The sequence below is a fragment of the Eptatretus burgeri genome, chromosome 13, assembly GCF_056783735.1.
Source record: "Eptatretus burgeri isolate ZD-2024b chromosome 13, Ebu_testis_v1, whole genome shotgun sequence".
NCBI lineage: Eukaryota > Metazoa > Chordata > Myxini > Myxiniformes > Myxinidae > Eptatretus > Eptatretus burgeri.
The window spans coordinates 17,698,228-17,715,320 of NC_140973.1; the positions used below are offsets into that span (position 1 = coordinate 17,698,228).

At 47.1% G+C, this 17,093-nt stretch overlaps 1 protein-coding gene across 2 annotated transcripts in view; it reads left to right on the plus strand.

Annotated features, from left to right (window-relative positions):
- Nucleotides 1-17,026, plus strand: part of ALDH6A1 (aldehyde dehydrogenase 6 family member A1) — a 32,581-nt gene extending 15,555 nt beyond the window's left edge. Inside the window, exons 4-11 of one of the 2 annotated variants that reach the window (XM_085851392.1) lie at nt 3,794-3,872; nt 4,018-4,320; nt 5,414-5,535; nt 5,745-5,934; nt 6,124-6,305; nt 6,535-6,714; nt 10,433-10,531; nt 16,691-17,026. In XM_085851392.1, the coding sequence (XP_085707518.1) occupies nt 3,794-3,872; nt 4,018-4,320; nt 5,414-5,535; nt 5,745-5,934; nt 6,124-6,305; nt 6,535-6,714; nt 10,433-10,531; nt 16,691-16,798 (1,263 nt within the window). In that variant the 3' untranslated portion in view covers nt 16,799-17,026. Of the gene's footprint in view, nt 1-3,793; nt 3,873-4,012; nt 4,321-5,413; nt 5,536-5,744; nt 5,935-6,123; nt 6,306-6,534; nt 6,715-10,432; nt 10,532-16,690 lie in introns of both variants that reach the window. The other variant, XM_085851393.1, reaches the window with a different exon arrangement.
- Nucleotides 17,027-17,093: the final 67 nt, after the last annotated feature.

Consider the following 17,093-nt stretch of genomic DNA (forward strand, 5'->3'; position numbering starts at 1 on the left):
CTTACTCGTTTCCCAACTGACAATATGATTGCTGGAAGGGAGAGGCCTCATATATATATATAGTCACGCACAGTTGTCGTGCGACTGTTGCACGACATTTGCGCGATGGTCGCACGACCGTCATGTGACCGTCGCGCAACAGTTGCATGTGCCAAAAAAATCTCAGTTTTGTCACCTGAACGTCGTGCGAATGTCGTGCGACATGTATGCGAACTCCAGGCGAAGTTCATCCCAAATTTCACCAGGAGTTCGTGGGACATTCGTGCGATATTCGTGAGACATACGCAAATGTGTTTTAGTATAAATTCAGTGTGATTCCAAGTGAAAATTATCGCTGTTTTATCGCAATTTGGTGTCTCCAACTAGTAGCGAGCTGTCGCAGCCCATTGAGATACAGGCTTAACTCTTTCACGACGACCATTGCAACATTAATACTGTTGTTCGACAAGTACGAACCCACGTGGAAGAGTGGGTGGGGTTTCCCGGTAAGGGCCGAAACACCGCCCAGGAAGGGCAAGTCCATGGAAGCCTGCCCAATCAGGGTGGGGAGGAGGTCTGTTCGAGCGAGCCCCGCCCCGTTGAGGGAGGTCCATAAATTCCGAGCACTCTCTGAGGGAGAGGTGGTTTTTTGAGGGGTTGTTAAAAAAAAGGAGTTGTTATGAAGGTTGTTCGGAGGTTTTCGACGGGGTTGTTGTTGAGCGTGCAGTTCTTTTGAAGCAGAGGTTTGAGCAGAAGGTCGTGAAGGTGGCGAACGTGTCTCTGCTGGCCCTCTACAAGGAAAAGAAAGAGCGACCCTGACCAAGCTGTTAGGGGTCTCTAACAGCTGTTAGGGTTAGCTCTCTAACGACCTTGACCGGGTCTCTTGCTGGGTCCTGTCCACGATCCTGATCCCCGCCCTGGGACTCCGCTCTGCTCCACTCGGGTTCTTCCGCGGACACGAGCTCCACGCGTGTGACTGCGGGCCGAGCTGCACGACCATTGGCAGGTGCAGCACCATGGAGCACCCCCTCCCTCCAACGCGCAGGTACCCAGCCGAGCTGCGACCCCAGCTCGTCTCTCTCCCTGGCTGCGAGGTCCTTGGAATTCACCTGGGTTTTATTTTCGTCTGTGTGTGTGGCGCCGTCTGTTAAGTAGAACTGCATTAGTGTTTTTGATCATTGTAAATCTCCTGTATATCCGCGATAAGCTTGCTCTGTGTCCTTCTTGCTGTAAATAAAACAATTGTAGAAATGTTCCCAGTTCGTTTCCATCCTTTCTTTCATTGGTCCAGCATGGTTTGGATCTGAGTTTTAGCCGGGTCTTTGTTCCCGTTGATCTGCTCCTCCGAGCCGGTACGGCTTTGGCAGTTCTGCTCGACTGCACCCGAACCGGAGTTGGTAGTCGGTAGTTGGAACTCTACCACAGTCGGTAGAGTGACCCGGTTCGAGCAAGACGTGCCGAGGGCGTGGTTCCCCGGTAGACGACACCGCGTGGTTAATTTGGTAAATTGGTTCAAGACAAAAAGACCCTATGCTACGCAGTGGAGGTATTGGCGTCCACGGTCGGTTAAGCAACTCCATGAGCGACGGCCTACAATTCCGGGAGTCTGGTGGGAGATGACGTAACTTCCCCCACCTAGCGGTCGTTCTCGCCACCAGTCCCTGGCCCGCAACAACATATGTATATATATATATATATATATATATATATATATATATATATATATATATATATATATATATATATATATATATATATATATTGTTGTGGTTGACCAAATTCGCAAACCACCATTCAGGTCCCTTAGGTGAGATATCTCGGTAAGTATATGTGTAGTTAGGCCCAAACCTGTTGTCTAGAGGGAATAAATGTCATTCATGCGGGCTGCGACTCTTCAGGATAGCCGTTTTTCTTTTACTATCTTTATTTTGGACCAGCCGCCATTATTACCACCACCAACCACGTCTCAACAGCCATCACAACAACAACCACCAACCATAACGCCGCTTCACAACAACAACCACCAACCACAACGCCGCTTCACCACAACCGCCACGACCTTTACCGTCACAACTCGCCACCATCGTATCACCGTCATCTCGCGCCACTCGTGGGCACCGATGCTGGACTCGTGCGGGGCGCGCACCGAACAGCGTGTTCAAAAACATCACGGACTTTCCGCAGAAAAACGGATCAAAAACGACTCACGCCCACTTTTGTTCCGTCCAATCGGTGAGCGAGGGGCGGTTTGGCCCCGCCTCCAGGGCGTTGGAGGGCGGTCGCTATATGCAAATTCATGGATCAAAAAGCATTCACGCCCACTTTTCCTCGGGCCAATGGGGAGCCAGCAAGAGAGGTGAAGGGTCGGAGGCAGAGGGTCAAGGGTAAAAGAGCGAAGCCACGGGGCTTATAAAAACGACTGCGTTCGTCAGAAGAGGGCAGTTCGCAGTTGGGAGTTCGCGAGTCAAGAGAGGAGACGGAGAGGGCGATCGGACGAAGCTGTGGAGAGGCGGCGAAGGCGGTTGAGGGGGTGCTCGCGTCGGATTCGGGGAACTGCGGAGGGAGAGGCCGGCGGCGCGACCGAGGTCGTGGTGGAGACGCTCGTCGCGGGACCCGAGATTTTGTGAAATCCTCCTTTCCCCGAGCATCAGCAACCCCCTCCTGTTTCCCCCCGCGCTGAGATAGTGCGACAAAAGGGGGCCCCCTTCCCACCCCCTACCAGACACTGTCCGCGAGGCCCGCGGAGTTGAGGCACCACCGCCGCTCCGCGTCTCATCATCAGACGGGTAGGCCCGACACGGTCTCGGCCCCAGGCCCGCCTACCCCCTCATCCTGGAGGGTGGTTCTCTTTTCTTTTGCTTTGGGAATATGTGTTGTCGGCGCCGTCTGTGAAGTAAAATTGTATAAGTGTTGCCGAGTGCCCGGTAGTCGGATAGATCTGCATTGTTGCATTTGCTTTTTGTCTTCTTCTTTTACATGTGCTTTTGGTGGAATTGTATATGTGTGCTTTCCGTTCATCGCGAAATAAATGTGCTTATTGTTGAACTGTTTTCCCGCTTCGCTTCGTCATTTCTTTCATTGAATCCCCATCTTGCTTCACGTAAAGGGTTGGTCGTGGGCTAAGACGCCCGATAATTAATCGAACCGTCGAGGCCGACGAATAACACCGCTCGGTTATCCCGATAGTACGGAACGGGTCGCTTAAGCGGCCCGTGTCCGAAGTCGACCTGCGGCGAGGTGCGATCGCCCGGTCTACCCTCCGTGTGGGTACTTAGGTAGGTCGAATTTGGCGAGCAACCCTATCCCACGCGGGGGCCGATTGGCACGATCGCGGTGAGACCGAAAGGTCCACCCGTGACTGGTTCCCGGCGTTAGTCCGAGAGGGTCACGACTGGATTGTCCGTCCGGTGGGCGACGTGCCGCGATTCGAATTACGTGGCCGTTCGCACGCCGGCGGGCGCGAATCTGCAACAATATATATAGTGAATTTGGCCATTTTCCCTGTCAAAATAAGTTTGTGCCACCAATAATGTTTACACAAAGATAACTTGCTCTTGTCCAGAAAAGTATCAGGCAAATTTTTTTACGGAAGGCATGTTTTGTGCAACTTGAATGCTCTGCATTATTTCCTGCTGTCATGTATGTATGTTGTCCGATGTAATACTTCCCATGCACATTCTGAAGCACACTTCCGGAGACGAACCCAAGCTGTCCAGGTGTTAAAGCTTTATGCCGCAAAATCTCAATGGTAAAAATAAACACATGATTTAATTGAATTTGTCCAAGTTGCTCGACATCTTGTTTGTCCTTGCAGAAAGAATTGGCAAGAATAATTACAAGGGAGCAGGGCAAAACGTTGGCTGATGCTGAAGGAGATGTCTTTCGAGGAATCCGTGAGTCACTTATTTGAAGCCACAATTTATTTTCCATTACTTTGTGGCTCTTGGAAATCATTTTTCCAAGGCTTGATTGTCCATCTCCAGTTGTTGATGTAAATCCTTTGGTCGAATAATGTTCTTGATATTTTGGTCAGAACAGAGGTGGTTGAACACTGCTGCAGCATAACATCACTGTTTCTTGGTGAGATCTTGCCTTCGATCGCACGTGACATGGACAGCTACTCCTACCGCTTACCGCTTGGTGTATGTGCTGGAGTGACACCGTTCAACTTCCCAGCTATGATCCCATTGTGGATGTTTCCCGTCGCCTTGGCGTGTGGAAACACCTTCCTGCTCAAGCCATCAGAGCGTGTGCCAGGTACCTCTATGCTGCTAGCTCAACTGCTCGCCGATGCTGGAGCACCAGCGGGAACTTTGAGCATCATACACGGACAACACGCAGGTATGAAACCGCTTGTGTGCAGCCCTTTTAAATATTGGCAAGGATTTGATCGAAAGCGGGACTATTCAATCACTAATTCAGCATTCTTCTGGTGGATTGCAAATGTATTAATGAAAAGCAGCAATGTTACGAGCCATCTATTTATTATATGCATCGGCAGAGGAGTTGAGACAAATAAGGGTTATGGAAAGGTAATAGGGTTCACCACTCATCCTCTATTGTCCAGGTTTTCCATGATCTTGAACTTTGTATAAAAGAGAAGGGAGGGATGTGAGACTTGGACTCTGACCAGGGACCTGAAAGGGAGACTTAATTCCTTTGGTACCAGGTCTCTTCAGAGAATCCTTGGCTATCGCTGGTCAGACTGTGTGTCCAACGAGCGGTTGCTGAGAGAGACTCAAATGAGATTTGTTACCTGCATAGTCTGTGAGCGTCAGCTGCAGCTGTATGGACATGTGGCTCATTTTCCTGACGCTGATCCTGCTCACAAGATTCTCTCTGTGAGGGAGCCTCGTGAGTGGAGGCCAATGGGCTGACCACGTGCCTTGTGGTTGCAGCAGGTTGATCAGTATCTCAAGGAGATGGGGATGGGCCAGGCATCTGCCTGGGGGGTTGCCAGACGGAGGCCCCTAGAGTACCGGCGGAAAGTGGACGCAGCGACGCGCTGCTCTGGCACATGCTCCCATACCTGACCTGACCTGAGAAGGGAGGGTAAAGGAGTTGGGGAGAAGGTTGGAAGGAAGGTGAAGGGGAGAAGTCAATATTCTTGCATATGTAATAAAAAGATGGCCGATTATCTCCACCAGTCAAAATGTTGCATTGAAGATTTTCTGTTGTCTGACTCACCATCTTGTCAAGTATGGTTGTTGTGGAACATTTTTGGTTGCAATCACCTGGCTGCTTAACTTTTAGAACCTTGATAAGATTATATTCTGGAACCAAAATTCATTGTTCTTTTGTAATGCTTGTCTGGTAGCTTGGTTTCCTTTTCATTGTTTGGTTCTTCTTGTGCTTCCATTGTTTTGAGGATACAGATTGTTTGTAGATATTGAGGATTCCTACACTCAATCTTTTCCACAATCCCCCCCTCTAGCCGTCAATTTCATCTGTGACCACCCGGCCATCAAAGCCATCAGCTTTGTAGGGTCCAACCAGGCTGGGGAATACATCTATGAACGGGGTTCACATAATGGCAAACGAGTTCAATCCAACATGGTGAGAGATTTGAGCATCTTGCTGTTCAGCAATGGAGAAAAGGCAACTTATTGCAGATAATTATCTTGGTGTGTAGTTCTGCAAGTATTTTTTATATATTGACTGCAGTTTTGAGCCTCCAGATACACATGTAACATGGATTTCTCAATTCTGCTTGAGCATCCATAAGTTATTCCAAACCCTCATTATTTTATTCTCCTCCTCAACAGGGTGCAAAGAACCATGGTGTCATTATGCCCGATGCCAACAAGGAGAGCACGCTGAATCAGTTGGTGGGTGCAGCCTTTGGGGCTGCTGGCCAACGCTGCATGGCCCTTTCTACCACCATCATGGTGGGAGAGGCTCGTTCATGGCTGCCCGAGTTGGGGGAAAAGGCAAAGAAACTTCGTGTGAATGCTGGTACGTTTTCCTACATCTGTGTGATGGGAAGTTAGATAAGATAAGACGAATGGCTGAAGCATCTTGTATCAGTCCAACCACAATCGTCAGAGGAAAGTTCTTTGCCCAATGCTGCAATTGCCAACACAAAAATGCCACTTCTCCAGACTGGATTTGAAGTTTCCTTTCCGTTCTGTTCAACTTGTGCAGGAGACCAGCCAGGAGCCGACCTCGGACCTCTGATCTCACCTGAGGCAAAGAAACGTGTCTGTGATATCGTGGCCAGCGCAGAACACGAGGGTGCACAGATCCTGCTGGATGGACGTGATATCACTGTGCAGGGCTATGAACAGGGAAATTTTGTGGGACCGACCATTATCACCAATGTCAAGGTAGTTAAGTGGGGAAAATGGTACTAAGTCAGTTGGTTCCAACACAATGGCCCGATGTTTTGATCACAGTACAAATCTCTCCCCCAATCCTTACCTTTCTCTCTCTCCAAATATAAAAGTGAATGGTAGAAATGTGAATCATCGAATTTAATGAGAACCCCACTTTTGAATGATTGGCCCATCAATTTTGCTTAAAAGCCTTGTCCAATTAACTTCTCTGATATTCCAGCCACATATGACATGCTACAAGGAGGAGATTTTCGGACCGGTCCTGGTTGTGCTTGAGGCAGATACGCTGGACGATGCGATCGAAACCATCAACCAAAACCCTTACGGCAATGGCACAGCAATCTTCACATCCAGCGGCGCTGTCGCACGAAAGTTCTCCAATGAAATCGATGTTGGACAGGTAAGCAGAGCTTTTTGGTCATATTTGTCTGCTCAAAATAAAGCAAACTCTGCCAAAGGATGGTGGCCTTAATAATGTCTAACATCTGCTGCTACTATACGTGCATAGTAATTGTAATCGTTGGATTTAATTCTGTCGAGGTCAGGTCAGGTATGGGAGCATGTGCCAGAACAGCGCGTCGCTGCGTCCACTTTCCGCCGGTACTCCAGGGGCCTCCGTCTGGCCATCCCCCAGGCAGATGCCAGGCCCATCCCTCTCTCCTTGAGATGACGGTCAACGTGCTGCAACCACGAGGCACGTGGTCGGCCCACTGGCCTCCTCCACTCATGAGACTCCCTCGCTGAGAGAATCTGGTGAGCAGGATCAGCGTCAGGAAAACGAGCCACATGTCCATACAGCCGCAACTGACGCTCACGGACTATGTAGGTAACAAATCTCATCCGAGTCTCACTCAGCAACCGCTCGTTGGACACAAAATCCAACCAGCAATAGCCAAGGATTCTCCGAAGAGACCTGGTACCAAAGGAATTAAGTCTCCGTCTCATTTCCTTGGTCAGAGTCCAAGTCTCGCATCCATAGAGCAAGACTGGAAGTTCCAAACACCTGAAGACTCGGACTTTCGTCCTCCCGCACAGGTACCGGCAGCGCCACACCCCATGATCCAGTGAATCCATGACTCCCCAGGCCCGACCCAGACGTCTATTGACCTCTGACTCACAGCCAGCAGAGACATGAATATCACTGCCAAGGTAAGTGAATCTCTCCACGACCTCAACATCCTCACCACAAACAGACACAGACAGGAGAGCAGCATCCAAGATGTCACCGAAAGCCTGGATCTTAGTTTTGACCCAAGAAACCCGTAATCCCAGCGGCTCCGACTCCTCATTCAGCACCTCGAGGGCCCCCAAAAGGATGTCTAAAGTCTCCGCAAAGATGACTACATCATCTGCGAAATCAAGGTCCGAGATCTTGACATTCCCAAACGATGCACCGCAGCTTGATCTCAAAGACATCCTCCCTAAAATCCAGTCCATACAAGTGCTGAAAAGTGTGGGGGCCAGTACACACCCCTGACAAACTCCAGTAACAACTGGAAATAAGTCAGAGATGGTACCACCACACTTCACAGCACTCTCAGTACCGGAGTAGAGTTCAGATATCAGATCGATCAGTTTTGGTGGCACCCCACGAAGACCAAGAATCCTCCAGAGGACATCCCAATTCACTGAATCGAACGCTTTACAGAGATCAACATAGGCTGCAAGCAGCCCCTGCCAAAATTCTCGCCTGCATTCGGTGAGGACACGAAGAGCAAGGATACGGTCAATCGTTGACCTCTTTGGTGTAAAGCCTGACTGCTCTGGACGCTGGTGCTCAAGCAGATGTTGGCGAACCCTATCAAGAATTATCCGAGCAAAGACCTTGCCCGGCACTGAGAGCAGCGTCACCCCTCGGTAGTTGTTGCAGTCTTAGCGATCACCCTTCCCTTTCCAGAAAGGAACAACAAGGCCCCTCTTCCAATCAGTTGGGATGACGACTGTGTTCCAGGCAGAGCACAAAACTGCATGCAACGACACGAGTGCAGCATTTCCACCAGCCTTGAGAAGTTCAGCATGGATGTCACAGATCCCTGGAGCTTTGCCCCGTTTCAACTGGTTCACCGCAGCCCGTGTTTCCACAAGCGAAGGTGGACCACAGTTGATTTGAGGGTCAGCAACAGGGATTGTAACACCCTTGACGTCCAACTCGACAGCTGGGGGATCAGCCTGGTACAACCGCTCAAAGTAGCCGGCCCAGTGGGCCATCACTTCAGACTCCTCTGTCAAGAGCCTACCACTCTCTGCTCTAACTGCAGTGCTCCGAGGGATGGGCTTGGATGAACGCAATGCGCGAATTCCCCTGTAACGGGACGAGAATCACCTGTCCACAGGTGATGCTCTACCCCCCTCACAGATTCCTCACACATCGGCCTCCTTTTCCACCCTCAGTGCACGTACAGTTTTATGCCTCAGCTCCCTGAACAGCTCAGCTCTGCCATTCAGCCTGGCCCTGCGACTCTGGTCAATGGAATCCAGTGTCCCTTGAGAGACAAAATTCTTCTTTGCCCTGCGGTGAGTTCCAAGACATCCACCGGCAACATCAAGGACGGTGGTCTTGAAGGCGCTCCACAACTCTTCAGGACCCCCCAAGTGTCCACTCAGCCTGTTCGCAAACTCCTCAGCTACTCTCTCATTCCTGAGCTTGCCAACATCCAGCCTCGGCTGGGATGGTACCATTCTCCAGGATTTAAGGTGCAGCTTTAGAGTTGCGACAACAAGCCTGTGGTCAGTATTGAGGAACTGAGCACTCCGGTAGACCCTGCAGTTCTGGATCATCCTCCAACGACCGTCAATGCGGACATGGTCAATCTCCTTTGCCGCACCGCCAGCGTTGGAATACCAAGTCCAGTGATGAGCTTGTGGGCGCTGAAACCATGAACCAGCCACCCTAAGTCCATGACTTCTTGCAAAGTCAAGGAACTTAGTGCTATTCTCGTTCATAGTTCTTGACCCATGGGGACCAACACACACCTCATAACCGTCCCTATCAGTTCCAGTCGATGCATTGAAATCCCCCAAGACTAGAAGTGTATCTCGTCGGGGGCACTGATCAACCACAGACTCGAGCGTGGCGTAGAATGCATCCTTCACGGTGAGATCACTCGCCTCAGTCGGAGCATAAACAGAGACCAGGGAAATGACACCTAAGGAGTGACGAATCCTTAATCTCATAATACGCTCGTTGACCGGTGTTACCTCAATTATCATTGGGGTCAGCTTATTGGACACAGCTACAGCAACTCCTTGGGTATGGTAACCATCAGAGCGACCAGACCAATAGTAGGTGTAACCACCCACCATTATCTCGCCGCAATCCGGTCTCCGAACCTCAGAGAGAGCTGCAATCCCGATGTTCAAACGCTTGAGCTCAGATGATAACAGAGACAGGTGATCATCCTCTCTTAGGGATAGGACATTCCAGGCACCCACCCGAAGGGACCGCCTCAGGTTGACCCAAGGAGACCGCCGTCTGGTGGACGACACCTCAGCACCACTCCGACACACTCTCCCGCAATCTGACCCAGGGATGTCACCCCGTGGTTTCCCTCCTATCATCAAAGATTGGGGGTTCTGAAGGCTTTGCCCCAATCCCGTCATCCGGTGAGCTGCCCTGCGAAGGGAAGCTGCACAGGAGGTACTCCCATGGAGTGGGTTTTCAGACTTTTTTTTTATTCTTCTCGAATGTTTTGCGGAATGAAGGGTTTTACGGTGGCCGGAGTGCAAATCCTGCCACCAACCTCCTAATAAAAAAGTAACCCAACTGCAGGAGGACGTCCGCAAACACAGTTGGGCACTAGATCTGGATGGCCGTTGGCTCACAAGGGGCTCCTCCGCCCTTTGACAGGTTTTGTTTTTAATCCTGCTGGGTGTCCATATCCAAACACCCTCCTCACCAGAAAACCTGGTGGGGGAGATGATTTAGTCGCCGACAACCCAACCATGGAACAGGTTAGTACAGGTTTACATGGTACCTGTAGCAGGTCACAGATCTAACCTGACCTGATCTGACATCTGTCGAGGGGCGAACAAAAATCCACTTAAAGAACGGAAGAGTTTTGAAAGAAGAAATGGTGACGTTCGCGTACACCGTGTATGACACAGTGTGTTTATTGCAGATCGGCATCAATGTCCCAATCCCAGTTCCACTTCCCATGTTATCATTCACGGGGTCACGTGCTTCATTTAAAGGAGACATAAACTTCTATGGGAAACAGGTAGGCTCTGATTTTCAAAGCTTGTTTTTGACATTATGGCTATATTTCATACCAGTGGTGGATTATGCTTTTTACACATAACAGTGAAACTGAGTCCATGGCCTTAATTATAGCTCGTTAAAAAGTAAATACCTTTTACTTTCTTTTTTTTTACAGCATTTTTGAGTCCAAGTTTTATATTTGTGTCATATAGTACAATGATAATAATCAAGGAGGCATTGTGTTACTTCATGCTGGAGCAACAATATTCTTGCACATGTAATCACCAAGTTTTGTCATAACCCGTCCATAACCTTTTGAGATATCATTCTGTATGTTCGTTTGGCCCCATCAACGGTGAAGAATCACTGAAAGTAAAAAAAAATTCGCGGATCTGGATCCAGATCTTCACCAAGGTCAAATCAATTTGTCCTTCTCATACCCTCAACCTGTCCACCAAATTTCATCTGAATCTGTCCATAACTTTGAGATATCCTGCTCACAAACAGACAGGGGTGAAAACATAACCTCTATCCACCCTCGGTGGTGGAGGTAAAATATACGATTGTATTCCCCCCCGGTAAAAATATACGATAACATTTTCAGAGATTATTCTTCTATAACTGCTCTGTAAGAAACAAACATAAAACAGAGTATACCTCAATTAATTTTTATGACCTGATCAGTTGAAATCCAGAAAAAAAAAATGTTGGTTTTGTATGAAGACCCAACTTTGAGCAACATATATTTTTATTGACCCATCCCAGAAGCTTTAAATTTTTTCAGGAAATAACTGTATGGTAGTAGTATTCAAATACATGTTTACTTTTCTTAATCAGTCATATATAATAGTCATGATCCCTCAAAAATTGAAAATTTTCATTTTTCCCCAAAATTCAGGTGAGATTGCAAATATATGACTAGGTATACCACTTCAAATTGTTCACCATTGGAAAGAGCATTTTCAAGTTAACTTAAGTCTAACATTTCAATGTGGTATAATGTTTCTATCAATATTTAAAAAATATTTGAATAAATGATGTTCTGCCAGTGCTGTGCGCATTGTGTGTGCTATTTAATGAACAGTCCTTTTACATGTAGTACATATGTGTAGTGCATGAATACACAATGTACACAGAGATGCCAACTTTTGGAAATCAGAATTAGGGAGGACTTGCAACCGACACCAAATAATGTGCGCGAAGCGCACATCTCGAGCGCAGAGCGCTCGACCCTTGCGGCGGGGTCCAGGGCCCGCCTTAGGGCCCTGGAAGCTCTGGGGTTCTAGACGCTCTCTAGTGCCCTCTGAGCCCTATTTTGGAGCATTTAACATGTTAAGAATTCCCACTTTTTGAACAAAAAAAGGGGAAAATTGTGCACTTTTTAATGTTACATGTATGTTAATATTAGTAAGTTAGGGGACAATCAAAGATTAACAAAAAGCACAAAAGAAGCAATATTTTTCTTACCTTACTGGCTGGTACTACTGCTGCTTGCTTTTTCCATGGCAGCTTTGCTGAGTGACAGCTGTGTGGCTCTTTTAGCCCTTCTGATTATGTCTTTGCTGTATTCTCTCTGGTAGCAAGGGGTGCTATGAGCTAGTTTTTCAATTAAGAGAGCTTCCAGGGTTTTGACACTCAAATTGGGACGAAATTCAGTATGATTCTTCCGTACAAGACTGAGTGCCCGCTCACATGATGCGTTCGAATGAGGAATGACCAAGATTCCCTTCATCACTTTGCTCAAATTAGGATACTTCTTGGCACCAGTGCAGGGATCTGTGAGCTGTGAAATCCGATGCCACTGCTCATCCACTCTCACTGTCTCAGTAGCAATTGTAGCTATGGAGGCGTCTGCCTGGTAGTGAGCGAATTCACTCTCAAGACTGTCTATGTCACTATCACCGCCACTGAACAGACAGGGGAATTTCTTGATGAAAAACTCCACACAGTCAAACCCCACTTCTTGGTGTAGCTTAACATCCAGCACCTGAGCATGCTTGGCTAATTCATCATCTAGTGGCCAGGTTTTGAAGATGTAATTGCAGGCTTTCACATAATATGAGCGAACTGCACTGAAGAAACCTTGGATGTCTGACTCACTCAGAGTGAAGGTGGATTTCTTGAGACTCCTTTGTTCCCTTATATACAGTTTGGCATCGTTCCCAATCATGAGGTCCTCATCATTCTTCTGATGATTTCTGTCAGAGAAGGGTACATTTACCAGAGCAACCGATGACACCGATGGTTTCAAAAACCGTACGAAGATATCTTTCAGAAGACCATTCAATTCTCCGTGCAGGAGATGAATACAGGGTTCGTCTCTTTGGAGCAGAAGATTCCCCTTCTCAAAAAGCTTGTTAGCATATCGAAGGAAGAAACAATAGAGTTTTGTTTGTGGAGACAAGAACATCCTGTTGACACGTTTTTCTCTAGATTCCTGCACAGTGTTTGAGGAAGATGCGCTTTTAGTTGTAGAACTCGTAGTACACTTAGCCGCAGGGCGATCACACTTGCGTTTACTGCCAGCAGAAGAGGTCAGACTCGTAGTACCAGATCCAATTTTACGTTTGAGGAGAGAGCTTGAGGTAGGTGCAGCCAAGGAAGAAGACCTCTGATTCGAAGGTTTTGCTGAGCTTCTATCAAGTGATTTGGCAAAAGCAGAACTTAACTTGGGTCCTTCTTTGCCTGTAGATGGGACTATCACAGTCTTTCTCGACTCTGAAGGGATCTGCTTTGTAGATGAACGTGATGAAGGGCCGGTGATGCTACCTGCTCTCAGCATTGGTTTTGGTGCTGTCCCTGCTGTCTTCTTCGCAGCAGATACTGCAGTGGTAGTGGTGAATGCTGCTCCACTAGTGCTTGATCCTGCAGTGCCAGTACTGGCAGTAGATACAGTGCCGTCCTTCTTGCTCGTTGTTAGAGTCTTGGCTGCAGTTGGTTGCATTTTTCTTCGTACTTCTTCTTTGAAGAAGAGGCGAAGTGGCTCCCACTGTTCAATCAGCCTGTCTAGGCACTGACCAAGGGACAGCCACCTTGTTGCGACATGCTTCAGAATCTTGTGTGTCGGGGCATCACAGAGTTCTTGCAGTGCTTTCACTCCTTTGACGCGTTTACTACTTTTGTCCAAGTAGTAGTAAATATCGATGAGAAAGTCATCTAATTCAATGGGTAAGGCCTGAGCCACCTTCTTGGCCGTATTGTGCATCATATGGCAAGGGCATCCCATGATGTAGCACTCTGGATTTTGTTTGTGGATATAAGCAGCGACTCCTTTGTGCTTGCCCACCATGACAGAGGCATTATCAGCACAAAAGGAAACACAATTTCCCCATGGAATTTTCCTGTCACTGAACTCATGATCAAGCAGTTTGAAAATGTTTTCTCCAGTGGAATCTTGTTTGCACGCAGGCAAACTTAGCAAACCTTGCTTCACAATCCCAGCACTGTTGTCATAGTACGAAATCAGGACAGGATATAGCTGGGCCTCACCACTGTCATTGCTACCGTCTGTAGCTAGGCTAAATGGAGCTAGTCTAGCAATATCGGCAATAGATGAAGCAGTAACATTTGACAACTCACCAATTATTGCTGAAGTTTTTGTTCTTGCACATCCATACTTTGAAGCAACTTTTGAATCTGGAAACATCTTTTGAAAGAGGTCCAGCATGATCTGAGACTGATATGGGCAAGTTATGTTCCACAATAAATCCACTAAAGAGAAGTTCCGCTCGGGTAACATCCTCTTCCTCGCTTGTCCCTTGTTTGGTGAAATAATTCAGAAGTGTACCGGTACTCGTGCTCGAAGATCTCTCCTTTGCAATGTCTGTGTGCCGTTTGCTTCCAACGTGCTTCCGAATATCATCGCGACCTCCGTGCTCAACTGAAATATCAACGCTGCATACTGTACAATACGCATGATGAATTCCTCTTTCAGACTTTCGAATACACGGGTATTGGAGACTGTATTCGGTCTTGTACTTCTGAGACCATTTCTTGGTCTTCGTAAGCTTCTTTTCTGCCATTTCGTAATCAACATCGAGGGCTTGAAGCATCGGTAACTTCGAAGTCGATGTTCCACAGCTGCAGCGCGACTCGTAGAACTCTAGCGGCTGTTAAACACCGCACGGTGGTCGCGACCGCCGGGCTGGTACGGGGCCCAGCTGCATGCAGTGAGCGTATCGCATGCATATACACTGTGCATACATACCGCATGCACTGTATTGCACACATACCGCATGCACTAAATCTCAGTGCATGATCGCATAAGCGAGATCCAGACCCAATGTTTCGCTGCTCCTCATTTGAATTTGCAATTTTTTACGTACAATTTGGTAGCAGCGAACGTTATGGAGTTACCACATGCTATACGTAGCAGACGATGCTTTTCATTCAATTCTCATACTAGTACATTCTGATTAGTGAACAGTGCAAAAATATCAATTTCGGGAGGATTAGGATAGTGATCGTAAGGGCGGGAGTTTGGGTGAATTTTCGGAAGCCTCCCGATGAAATCGGGAGGGTTGGCATCTGTGTGTACATACATATCATCTGCTATTAGGATACCATGAACACAATACTTTGAAATTTGAATTTGTAATTCTTTGTTTCTCATTTGTAAATAGCAAGAGCTTAACTCATCTGGCTGGGGCTAAAAATAGAACTCAGGAATAGTGGCTGATATGCTGATGTCAGCAGTGTATATAGTTACATTCAAGGGAGGACATTTGTTGGGTTCCTTTGGTCCATGTGATGAAAGTTATTGATGCTCCCCTAACGTCAACTGGGAGGCAGTACAAGCTCGCACCTGACTTGGAAAAGCAGATCAAGGACCTATTCAAATCATTTACGTGAAATGTTTTATTACATTGTTATTGCAGTATGTGATATATTTTTGTATTATTAATTTGAATCATAGAACTAATCATTCATGATTACCATCGTGCCCACACCATGCACTCACTTCATGTATTCACGACTGTGTTAACAACAGTTTTTAAAAAAATAGAAAATATTTTTTAAAAATATACCACTTTGATATTAGTCACTTTTGTAAACTTTAATATGCTCTTTCCAATGGTGAACAATTTGAAGTGGTATACCTAGTCATATATTTGCAATCCTCACCTGAATTTCGGGGAAAAATGAAAATTTTCAATTTTTGAGGGATCATGACTGTATTATATATGACTGATTAAGAAAAGTAAATATGTATTTGAATACTACTACCATACAGTTATTACATGAAAAAATTTCAAGCTTCTGGGATGGGTCAATAAAAATATACTAGCTGAAACCCCATCACAGATGGAGGATTCTGTTCATTCAACCACCCTCACCAGCTCACTCACACTCGAGGGACATGGACTGGACAGGGAGTGCTTGCCCCCGCCTACTCATCCCCCGCCCCTGCCCCATTCCCCCCCGCCTCCCACCCCCACCTTCAATTTGCTTACCCCCGCCCAAAAATTTAATTACCCTGGCCCCGCCCCCGCCTCTTCACTCCCCCTCCCCGTCTCTTGATTCCCCGCCACACTTGCCCCCAGGCCCCCGCCCCCTATCCACCCCCTCACACTCAACCCCACCTAATTCACCCCAGCCCCCGCCCCATCCTCCCATTTTGTGATGTTCGCAACGACCATAAAAATAGGGCCACAACCACATTTTCAACCCTCAATATCTCAGAGTTGACCGCATCTATGGACCTAAAATTTTACGCAGCTTCATTTTGATACCTGGGACCTATTTCATGAAAGTTTAAAGTAAATCTGAGGGGGTCAACTGGGAACATTTTCTTAAATTTTATGATTTCAGATGGAATGACTCATATGTGGTCGGTGTTTTCTGCCCCATGGCACATACAAATACCTCCATCAGAGGAGGCCATGTGCAATAAAATCGGTTGCAATGAAATACAGGGGGTCGTTTGCCATTTCACCTTGTCAGCAGGGTCAGGATTATAATTTTGAAGCTCAGCAAAGTGAGCCAACCCAAACACCAGAGATTAAATAGATGGAACCCAATGACATTGAGTGATCGTGAGATTCTTGTTGATTGTGTTTTAAAAGTTTAATTGAAGTTTACTCAGAAATTACAGGATGATGAAAGGATGTATTTTGTAGGCATGGGGGGAGTGGGGAAGATTTGTTGGAGCATTTTGATACTTTTGATTAATTTTCAGGGCTTCAATTTCTACACCCAAGTGAAGACCGTCACAACCCAATGGAAAGCGGAAGATGCAGCGATAGCGAGTCCTGCTGTGAACATGCCTGTGATGGGAAGGCAGTAGGAAGGATTGCTCCACCTTCCCCCAAATACATCCTTCCTTGTGGTGGACCTTTAACCGCTGTTTCCTATTTTAACGATTTTAGAGGTAAAAGTTTCATGATTGGTAAAACTGAAAAGTCTATTGCGTACGGAAAAAGAATCCAACAATTGTTGATATATGGCAATCTATAAATGAATAAACTGAACATGTCAGAGTGCAAGTCAAATAAAGTTTTGTTTTCCTGTAAAAGTTTCCATTTCAGAAATTGCTTTCTGTGAGATAGCAGTGAGGAGCACCATCAGAAATTGTTGCACGT